Source organism: Odocoileus virginianus, unplaced genomic scaffold (genome assembly GCF_023699985.2).
Source record: "Odocoileus virginianus isolate 20LAN1187 ecotype Illinois unplaced genomic scaffold, Ovbor_1.2 Unplaced_Scaffold_20, whole genome shotgun sequence".
NCBI classification, from domain to species: Eukaryota; Metazoa; Chordata; class Mammalia; order Artiodactyla; family Cervidae; genus Odocoileus; species Odocoileus virginianus.
Window position 1 is genome coordinate 580,450 of NW_027224282.1, and position 10,951 is coordinate 591,400.

General features: G+C 44.0%; 1 protein-coding gene across 1 annotated transcript; it reads right to left on the minus strand.

The window, feature by feature from the left end:
• Positions 1–736: 736 nt before the first annotated feature.
• On the minus strand, positions 737–8,447 carry LOC110124440 (rhox homeobox family member 1-like). Its single transcript, XM_020872978.2, has 4 exons — positions 8,433–8,447; positions 6,863–7,500; positions 4,617–4,662; positions 737–988 (listed from the first exon to the last, which is right to left on the minus strand). The coding sequence occupies exons 1-4, from the start codon at positions 8,445–8,447 to the stop codon at positions 872–874; spliced, it is 816 nt and encodes a 271-aa protein (XP_020728637.2). The 3' UTR covers positions 737–871.
• Positions 8,448–10,951: the final 2,504 nt, after the last annotated feature.

Below are 10,951 nucleotides of genomic sequence, written 5' to 3' on the forward strand. Positions count from 1 at the left end.
AGTTGGTGATGGACAGAAGGCCTGGAGTGCTGCAGTTCATGGGGTTGCAGAGTTGAACACGACTGAGCGACTGAACTGAACGGAGTTGGAAAAGTGAAAAATATGCTGGTGTGAAGAATATAGAATATGCTGGTGTGAAGAGTTAAGAATATACTCAGGCTGGTGGGTAGAGGGGAAAAAAGGGAGAAGTGCCTTTTTCTGGCCTGATGAAGTCTCTTATGTTTCTTTTGAAGCAGCAGAACCAGTGTGCCAGGACTCCTATTCCCCCATCTTCTCCCTAGAGAGAATAGTGAACAGAATTTGGAGCACGTGGGATGAATGCTTGGCTATCACCTTCCCACGATCCTTGCGAGCAGCCTCCTAAGGGAAGATGGCCTTACGATTCCAGTGTTCAGCTTGAACTTGTCAGCATGAATGGAGCTCATCCCTGTCTGGAAACACCCTGTTCTCACACTAGGGACTCACCCCACCCCATTGTGCATATGTATGTGGTCCCAAAGGGGCAGGTTGGGGATAAGAGTGGGGGTGATGAGAGAGATGGAGGAGAATATATGGGTCAGTGCAAACTCACCATGTGTGCTTGGGAAACTTCTGCAACATACACAGGACCTACTAGTAGTGATTCTAGTGTGTCACCTCATGGAAGGAGGTCACCTTGTCATTCTGTTGAAATGGCATTTCCTTAACAATTTTCACACATAACCCACTGGCACCATTTGATACACAGAGTCAAATATATTGAGAATTTATCTCTTTATTGCTTATACAAGTACAGAGGAGGTATGGGTGGCATGGGCAGCATGGGCAGCCCAGGTGTCAGTGGCACCAGAAGAACCCATCTCCAGTATGGCTCCAGAACCCGGACGAGATCTTAGGGCACATCCGCCAGGAAGAAGTAAAGGCGCCTTATGGCAGCAGGTGGTGGAGCTTGAGCCATGGCTGCTCTCTCATTTCTCCGATTCTTGGCTCTCTTATTCTTAAACCAAATCTACAATGAGAGGGGAGAAAAGATTGGTTTAGGGTATTGAGCAGTTAATGTCATAATACAAAAAACACAGCTTGCAACTTTATATGACATTGAGATTTCCAAGGGCATTAGGAGATGCTATTTCCTTCTTGCTAAGGTACCTCAGGAAAATTAAACCTCCACACCCCTCTTTTCAGCTCATTCTTAATGAGCTCTGCTGTGGGCCCAGTTCTGGCATAAGCTTATTATTTTTATCTCTCTCCATGAAATTTTCATATTCTAATTTTTTCCCAAGTATTGGATGCAGGTTTAGTTTATGAATCATTGTACTGGGTCCTTGCTATTGATAAAATGCCCAGTAACAGGATAAAGAATGGTCTCTATTCTGACAGCTCATCATCAGCCATCTGGCTATCTCCTGCCCTGTCCTCACTAGGGAGATGGTCATCTTGTTGGGGGTGGATTTAGGCATGGTAAGCAGTGGATCTATTTAAGGTCATACTGAGGGGAACAGCTCCCTATTTGAAAAGCCTATCTTTGGTATGAAGTAAATAATTAATAGGAAGGAACTTGTTGGATTTTTAAACAGAAGGATGTCTAAGAGGTCATTAGTCCTCTGAAAGGTCTTGAGAGTTAGAAAAGTGGTCTGGCAAAGGAGCCCAGGGTGGGTTGTGACTTGTGTCTCCAGGAAATGAGAGTTGCTGAAGCTCTGGACACTGCCTTGATATTTTAGCCTGTAGTGTTAAGATCAACTCAACCCAAGTTAACAAAGACTCTTGAAAACCTTAGGCCACCCAAGAGTGTAGGGGAAAGAGGCATACCATGGTCACCGTTGTCAATTCTGCATGTTCCAACCTACCCCACCCTACAAACCTTCCTGGGCTCGGGACCAAGGCAGCTCATTCTGCTCTGGCTAGAGTTCCAGGATCCTGGACTGGAGCCACAGATGTCCAGCATGGCAGGTTATCCTAGGTGCTGCAACTCAACCAGGAGGTCCCAATCCCATCCCTTATTCTTAAGGCAAGAAGGTGAAACAGGCATTTTTGGAAGATAGTGGACAACAATGAGAGCAAGGGATCATTAAATGGCTCCTCCCTAAATATCTGCCCATTATATATTAATATAGAATTTTTTTACCAACATGGAACACTCTCTAAGCAAGCTATATTACTAAAGTGAAGAACAGTGTGTGTATAGGATACTATCATTTATATTTTTTAAAGAATATACACATAATTGCCTTTATATGCATTGAACACTTCTGTTAAGATTTATACGAAACCACTTTGCTGTACACCTGAAACTAACACAACAATGTAAATCAACTATACTCCAATAAAAACTAAAAAATAAGATTTATATGAAGCAAAGAATGGTTGCTTTGGGGAGGAGAACTACAGTTGGAGGGCCGGTTGAAAAGTAAGTCTGTCTACTATTTTTGCAAACAAACCAACAAAACTGTCAGACTTCACTGTCTCTCAATGTACTAGTTAATGGGGGTTGACACTGTATTTCAATCCTTTTGAAAGTGCCCAAACTGTAAAGTTTAAGTGACCCAAAGGGCCCTCTTTCCCTTCCTGAGACCTCATTTTCATTCTTCCCTTTTAGGATTTGCAGTCTCTCTGCTGCATGAATAGTCTAAACCAGGCTGGTGTAACAGGGCTTATTTTGAGCCGGGAGGGACTCTAAATGTACCACCAGTGGTCAAATCTCTGTAAACAGAATCGAAGCCCAAAGCTTGTTGTGTCCTAAGCTCACATTAGGTCTGTATTTCCAATACTGCTTTCACAAAATAACTCTATTTGCAAGTGAAAGGTAGAAAATCGTGTATTACTGAAAATTCATGCTGTATGGTTTGGAAATAGATGAGAATACTAAGTTTTCCCCTGATTTGTTTCCTGTGGCTTATATTCTCTTCAGAATATCACCAAAAGAGGACCATGTAAATCTGGTGAGGGAGAAAGCAAATCACTGAACTTTTTCTCTTCTTCTGCAAATGCCTGGGCAGCTTGAGAAAGTCTTCTTAATCTCCTTCTAACCTTTCCGACCTGAGTCAGGCCTGTGGGCCCAGGCTGGGGCGTTAGGATGCCGATACCCAAGAGGCTGACTGTTGGGCTGCTTTTCAGGCACCCCGCCACCAGCTCTGCAGTGCTGGTCCCTGGCTCACGCATGCACTCTGTGGCAAAGCTAATCAACTCTCGTCCTGATATTCTTTTCTTTTTGGGCAAATAAAGCTTTGATAAAAATTATGGTGTTTTTTGGTCACCTTTTGATCTCAAGACCTACAAATTAGTTATCACTGCCTGAGGGAATGAAAAGCGTTTGATATTAATACAGCTAGGAATCTACCCTGACATGAGGGCCACCCACCCCTCACCTAACAAATTCCATAAAACTTGCCCCTTCAAAATAGTCCCACCAAGGAGAAGGCAAGTGTAGGATGATATGAGAGAATAGCATTGAAACATGTGTATTACCATAAGCAAAATAGATGACCAGTGCAAGTCTGATACATGAAGCAGGGCACTCAGAGCACGTGCTCTGGGACAATACAGAAGGCTGGCAGGGGGGAGGGAGGTGGGGGGGTTCAGGATGGTGGGACACATGTACACCCATGGCTGATTCATGTCGATGTGTGGCAAAAACCACCACAATATTGTAAAGTAATTAGCCTCCAATTAAAATAAATTAATTTAAAAAATAGTCCTACCAAAATGTGAAAAACATCCTTAGACATTAGAAATTCCTCAAGAGAATACTCACTTATACATTTAGTAGATTCATAATGTTGAATTTGTGTAGTATCTGTATTTCTTCTCTAACCTTTTCATACTTCTTGGGTCAATTAATATTAATTCAATATTATTCTTTTTGCAGTTTTATTCTTTAGACAAATTTCCAAAGTTTGCAAACTTTCCCCCCATTCTCATCTTAATGTGACTATTCTAGCGATGCTTTCAGATTGACATATCCAAGTATTCTAGAAAATTAAAATTTAGGGCCGCTACTCTCTATACTGCCATCCCAAACACTTAAAAACAAAAGAAGGAGGGCCAGTCAATTAGACTTTTAAACTATCTTCCCCTATCAGTCTCAGCATTTATTAGTCACTCACATAGTGTGTTCTGTGGATAAATTACTCCCTCACCCTGATATTTATCAATTCACTCATTTAGCAAAGAGTTTATGCCTGCTTTTAAATAATATAGTACAATTGAACCCTCTTACAACCTGCTCCTCTGTATATTAATTTGAATACTTCCGAAGTCAGTCTGAGCCCCAACATGACTCCACACAGAAGTGCTCCCTAGAGGATACCACTGTTAGGAGTTGAACTTTACTAAATATACACATATACATGTATATAGATATACATATCTATGTTTGTAAATATATATATACATATATATTGAAATTTTATATACAGATTAGGGAAAGCATTTCATTGTTTCTCTTCCTTTAGGAAATCATGTTCCCTCTGGTATCAGGAAATATGTATAATCTGGAGTTTGCTACCCACAAAGACTACTAAAATCAAAACTTATTTGCCAACATAAAAAAGACAACATGAGAGTATCAAGAGTATTCAGGACAAGGTGTTCAAATCCCCAAGTCAATTTTAGAAAAAGTTTTTTTCAGACTTACTGACCTGCACTCTGGTGTCACTCACACCCAAGCGTCTCGCAATCTCCTGTCTGAGGAGAGAAAAACACAAGTGTTTAGTATTTGAGTTATAGACAAAATGAAATATATAGATATGTTTTATGCTTGTTTTAAAATTTGCATTCTCCCCTCAAGACCTCTCTGAAAGAATAGCAGTTATCAGGGACTGGGAGAAGGGGGGGGGGAACAGGCTGTTCCTATGTAATGGGTTCAGAGTTCCAGTTTTGCAAGAGGAAAAGCATTCTGGAGGTGGTTTGGTGGTGATAGTTGCACAATAAGAATGTACTTATTTTAATATCATGGAAGTGTATGCTTAAAAATGGTAAAGGGGTTTCCTTCGTGGCTCAGTGGTAAAGACTCCGCCTGCCAATGCAGGAGAAATGGATTTGATCCCTGATCAGGGAAGATCCCACATGCCACGGAGCAACCAAGCCTGGCCAGCCTGGCCATCACAACTACCGCGTCTGTGCTCTAAAGCCTGGGAGCTGAAGGAATTGAAGCTCAGGTGCTGCAAACTACTGAAGCCAGGGGACGCCCTAGCCCACGCTTCGCAGTAAAAGAAGCCAGGGGGCGCCCTAGCCCACGCTCCACACCACGGTAGTGAAAAAAGCCCGCGCAACGAAAAGCCCGCGCACTGCAACTAGAGAGCAGCCATGGAGCAACCAAGCCCGGCCACCACAACTACCGTCTGTGCTCTAAAGCCTGGGAGCTGAAGAAACTGAAGCTCAGGTGCTGCAAACTACTGAAGCCAGGGGGCGCCCTAGCCCACACTCCATAGTAAAAGAAGCCAGGGGGCGCCCTAGCCCACGCTCCGCACCACGGTAGTGAAAAAAGCCCGCGCAACGAAAAGCCCGTGCAACGAAAAGCCCGCGCAACGAAAAGCCCGTGCAACACAAAGCCTGCGCAATGAAAAGCCCGCGCACTGCACCACGGTAGTGAGAAAAGCCCGCTCAACGAAAAGCCCGTGCAACGAAAAGCCTGCGCACTGCACCACGGTAGTGAGAAAAGCCCGCTCAACAAAAAGCCCGGGAACTGCAACTAGAGAGTAGTGCACTCCCCCACCCCCCTGCCTCCATCTTTAGAGAAAAGTCCTATGCAACTAAGACCAAGTTCAAAGATAAATAAATGAAAAATTTTAAATGGTAAGATAGCAAATTTTATGTGTATTTTACTACAATAAAAATTCAGAAAAAAATAAATATATTAGTTTTATAAAGCATAAAATGGTTAAAAGATTTGAATAAGCACATTAAAGGATGTTCAACATCACTAATCAACAGGGAAATGCAGATCAACATCACAGTGAGATACCACTTCACACTCAATAAAACGGCTAATAATAAAAAAAACAAACAAAAAAAAGCATTGGCAAGAATGTGCAGAAATTAGAATCCTTGTACACTCCGAGTGGGAATGTAAAATCGTGCGGCCACTATGGAAAAGAGAACAGTAGCTCAAAAGAAGAAAAAAACCTAAAATCGGAATTACCATATGATTCAGCAATTCCATTTCTGGGTATAAACCTCAAAGAACTGAAAACAGTGAGTCGGTTATTTGCACACCCATGCTCATAGCAGCGTTATTCACAATAGCCAAAAGGTGGAAGCAACCAAAGTGCTCATTAATAAAGGAACAGATAAACAGCAGTATTCATGTATAATGGAATATTATTCAGCCATAAAAAGGAAGGAAATTCCGACGTGTGCTCCAACATGGATGAATACTGAGGACATTATACTAGGTGAAATAAACCAATTACAACAAGACAAACACTGTACAACTCCACTTATATGAAGCACCCAGAGTAGTGAAATTCATATAAAGAGAAAGTAGAAAGAAACGTGGTCCTCAGGGGCTCAACGGGGTGGGGGAGGCAGATGGTGGCTTGCCTTCCACATCCAGTTTTAGTTTTGCAAGTTAAAAAATTCTGCAGCTTGCTTGCCCAACGATATTAATATCCTTAACACTAATGAACTCGACACTTAAAATGTTAAAACAGTAAATCTTATGGTTACATACATTTTCCCACAGCTTAAAAAACAACCACCACCACGGACCACTTTCCAGACTGGATCCACATAACTAAGGCATTCCTACCCCCACCCCCATCCCGGGGTACAGGTTGATTTTGTGGCTTTGGAAGGGAACGAACAGTCCCGACAGAGGGATAGAAGAGGCTGGAAATGAGCCCAAACCCACTGGGACCCAGCGCCCCCAGAGCCCGCCAAGTACCTGGTGAGAAGGTCCGGGTACTCAGTCTCCTGGAAGAGTTCCTCCAACTCCCGCAGCTGCATGGCCGTGAACTTCCTGTGCTGCCTGCGACGGCGTGGCGGGTCCTGCTGCTGCTGCTGCACCTGGACCATAGCCGCCACTACGCCTGGCTCCTCCGGTGGCTCCTCAGCTGGCTCCTCAGCTGGCTGCTGCTCCGGCTCCTGGCCACCACCATTGTGACCCTGGTGGTTCCAGACGACTCCTTGGTTCCAGTAGCCGAGGCTGAGGAGGTTCACGTAATTCACGCCACCCACGAAGGCCAGACGACCTCCTTGCACCAAGTAGCCTTCTCTGTCTTCTGGCCCTCCATCCTGCTCAAATGCAGGTCTTACATCCAAAGTGCAAGCTCTCACGCAGTAGGGCCCACACTGGTGGTCCTCGGGCGGAAACTCCATGGCTGGCGCGCCGTGGAAGCTCGCTGCCTCGAGGAGCTCTGCTGAAGGCAGAGAGCCTGAGACTGGCGCTCGGGCTTGGGTGTGGCGCGGTATATAACGGTTTGGGCTGGGTTCACCTCCACCCCCCCGACACACGCTCCACGCTCCACGTTGAACGATCGCTATTGGCTCATTTTTAATGGTAGTCACTGGGGGTGGGATTTGCTTAGGCGCGAAAGAGGCAGGGGCGTGGCTCCCAAAATGGGGACACCACGGAAGAGCAGTGTGCTGGTGGGGGCATGGGTATTGTGGAATTGGGGCTTTGGTTTACAGTTCAGTTCACTACTCCCCACTTGCAGAGTGTACACCCTGAGGAAGGGGCTATCCTGGGTAGTGCAAGTTGATTTTGAGGGGAGGAGTAGGGGAAGGGTGGGAGGCATGAGACCTCACAATAACAGCAGGAGCCCTTGTGGGAAAGTTTGCAGACTCTTACAGGGTCCAACCTTTCATATTTGGCAGCTTGCACATGCCACGGGCTAGTGATTAAGGTGAAACAATTAACTAGGGTACTGCTTGCTCTGAGCTTCTCCAGAGCACACCATGTTCCTGCCGTTGCTGGGAGCAAGATCTCGCAGCTGGACTGCAAAGGATTCTGGGACAGATAAGCTCTGCAAGAAACTCCCTACATTTGAGAAAATTTAAGCACTCCGGGGTTTTAGCAATGTTTGCACATCAGAATGCAGGTGTGCACCGCAGCCCCGGGCTTAGTGTATCCAAGAACGTCTGCCTTGCACGGGCTTAGAACAGCACAGTGCAGTACGCATCTGCTGCTGTGCTTCGGCTCAGCGGCTCTGGTGCAGGTCTTCTGCACAAGTTCAATCCGTCCTGCGCTGAGCTCCTATTGTGAACCCAGGTGAATTTCCCCCTTCCCCCCTCCCTTTCACTAGGAATAACATTCCAATCTCTTGTTTAGGACAAAATTACATTTTATTTATTGCCAAATAAAAGAGATCCAGGCCAGGTTGAGAACGCTATGGTTCTCCCTTCAAGTTGTGTTTTGTAGATGCTCTGGGAGCTGTTAATATCATGAATATTCAAAATAGCTTCTCATAATGGGCCCTGTGCTTAGTATCATATATGATTTATCCTCTTTTTACCGTCACAACCACCATTGTCTTCAGCATCCTTTTATGAAAGAAATTGAATTGTTTTTGTGGGATCACAGGGCTTAAGCACCTCATTTACTGTGCCTGATAGATAAGTGGCCCCTGCCTCATGTTTCTTGAGGATGGCTAAGAAATCATCTAAAAGAGGGCGATTGAACAATTTACTTTAAAAAAGACGTCAAAGGATGGCAATCCTACAGCCTCCCTGACTTTAACCAAGATATTCCATCCTCAGACTAACTCTTGCTGGATTATGCAGGCCTCCTGATCTCTTGGCTGGATTCTCTGTGATGAATTTTTGGCCTTGGAGCAGTTATTACATGAGAGACCTACACAGGTTCTCCTCATAGTTTGCATTAGACTAGGACATCTGTGACACTTCAGGGAGTGTGCATGCTAAGTCCCTTCAGTCATGTCTGACTCTTTGCGACCCTATGGACTGTAGCCCTGCCAGGCTCCTCTGTCCATGGGATTCTCCAGGCAAGAATACTGGAGTGGGTTACCATGCCCTCCTCCAGGGCCGAAGGTGTCCTCCAGTGTTATCTAACCTCCAGTCACCCATGTATCCCAGGTAACTATTGCCCTACAGTCATGGAAATAGTTTTATTTAAAATTTTAAAGTTAAATTTAATATAATGTTAATTTTTAAATTAAAAATTAGAAATGGAGCCGCATTCTAAGCAAAGGTAGATGGGAATCATGATCTGATGGAACCAATTTATGAAAGCAATGGCTCTGGAGCCAGAATGACTGCATGCATCTAAACCCTAGCTATGTTCATTCACAGGCAACCTGGCTAATCTGGTGAGCTGCTTATTCTTTGCCTTGGTTCAAGTATCTTTAAAACGAGGATAACAATTATAAATACCAAGTGAAATGAGGTGTTGTGAGGATCAATAGAGGCGGGAATAATAAAACTTCACGAATGACCACACATTTCCTACTTCAATCACTTTTATATTTTTTTAATGAGGGCTCCACATAGGAGGTTAGGTGAAGAAGCTAAGAGTCAGACAGGTGCATGCCTGGCCCACAACACATGGCAAGTCAGGCTTTGGCCCTGCTCTCCTGATTGCCTCCTTTACATTACTGGTGGTGTTTTTTTCTCCCCATGATGTGTATTTCTTCCTATTTTCTTCCCCCCCATCTCATTTTTCCCCTCCTTCCTCTTTCTTAACTGAGGATAGAACCCAAGGATCACATTTAGCCCATTGGGTGTCAGTCAGTTAATGGGGCAAGTGGTCAAGTCCTGTTGTGCTGATGCCCTGGATGCTGCAAAGGGCAGGGGCCTTTCTCTGCTCTGAATCACCATGAAAACTGCGGTCTCCAGTATTGTCTCTGGCGAGCTACTGACTCAACTGGTCTGTCTCTCTATTTATTTTTTATTTCTTAAAACACTATTTTTTTTTTTTAATATTTATTTATTTGGCTGCACTGGGTCTTAGTTGCCACACGCAGGATTCTCCATCTTCATTGCAGCATGCGGGATCTTTTAATTTCGGCATATAAACTCTTAGCTGCAGCATGTGGGATCTATTGATCGTTTCCCCACCAGGGATCCTAACCTGTGCCTCCTGCCTTAGAGGCACAAAGTTTTAGCCACTGGACCACTGGGGAAGTCCCTGCTTCTCCATTTAATGTGCCAAAAACTAAAAAAAAAAAAAACCAAACAAATAACTAATATCTGTAAATATATGCATAAAGTTTAAAAAAGAATAGAACAGCACTTCAGAGTACATACTGTCTCCCCCAAAATAAAGGGTATATAAGTTGTCCACCCTTAGAAAGTGTCTTCACGTCTATAGACTCTCTAGGGTTTTCCTTTGGGATTTGGCTTATTGGGGGCAGGAGTAGGGGAGACTGTGTAATTATTAGTCTGTATTATGCAGAAAGAGGCCCACATAGACTAAGCTTCCTGATATCCTGAATGGTGAGTGGAGGCTTATAGCCAGTATGCCCTCATTGTGAATCTCCCTACACTGCCCCTCTTCACCTTTTTTCTCCCTAAGGTCTAATCCTGTGCTCAAAGTCCTTTGCTTGTCTTAACAGCACTACATTTTGCCAACAGAATGGGTCTCTCTTGCCTAGTCAAAGGTAATCAGTCTCAGACTAGCAGATTCTGTCCAGTGTTTATTTTCCCCTGAAGATTCTTCTAACTTATTTAAAGGCTTCTATCACTGTACTTAATCAAAGATGAGGCTCTCAGAACATCAGAAGGCCTAGGCTAAGAAGCAACCAGTTCTGAGTATCGGACAAGTCCCTTATTTTTCTGGACATTGAGCCAGATCAGATGTTTACACAAGATTAGTTCTTAGAAATTGTCCAGGTGGACTTGAAATTCCACAATTCTATCCATCTAGGGTCACAGCAAACTATTTCCTTTTCTATAATCCTATTAACACTGTCCCACATACACCACTAAAATACCTTTTGTCCAAAGTGATAAATCTTTGAAAATGGGCACAAAATTTTCATTTCACATATATTTCTTTAACCCTTGGGTAGTGCTT

Coding starts and splice junctions, on each gene's coding strand:
- LOC110124440 (XM_020872978.2), bottom strand. Junction 4,663..6,862: donor TACCCGGACCTTCTCACCAG/GTACTTGGCGGG, acceptor TTCTCTCCTCAG/ACAGGAGATTGCGAGACGCT. Junction 989..4,616: donor TGAGTGACACCAGAGTGCAG/GTCAGTAAGTCT, acceptor CTCTCATTGTAG/ATTTGGTTTAAGAATAAGAG.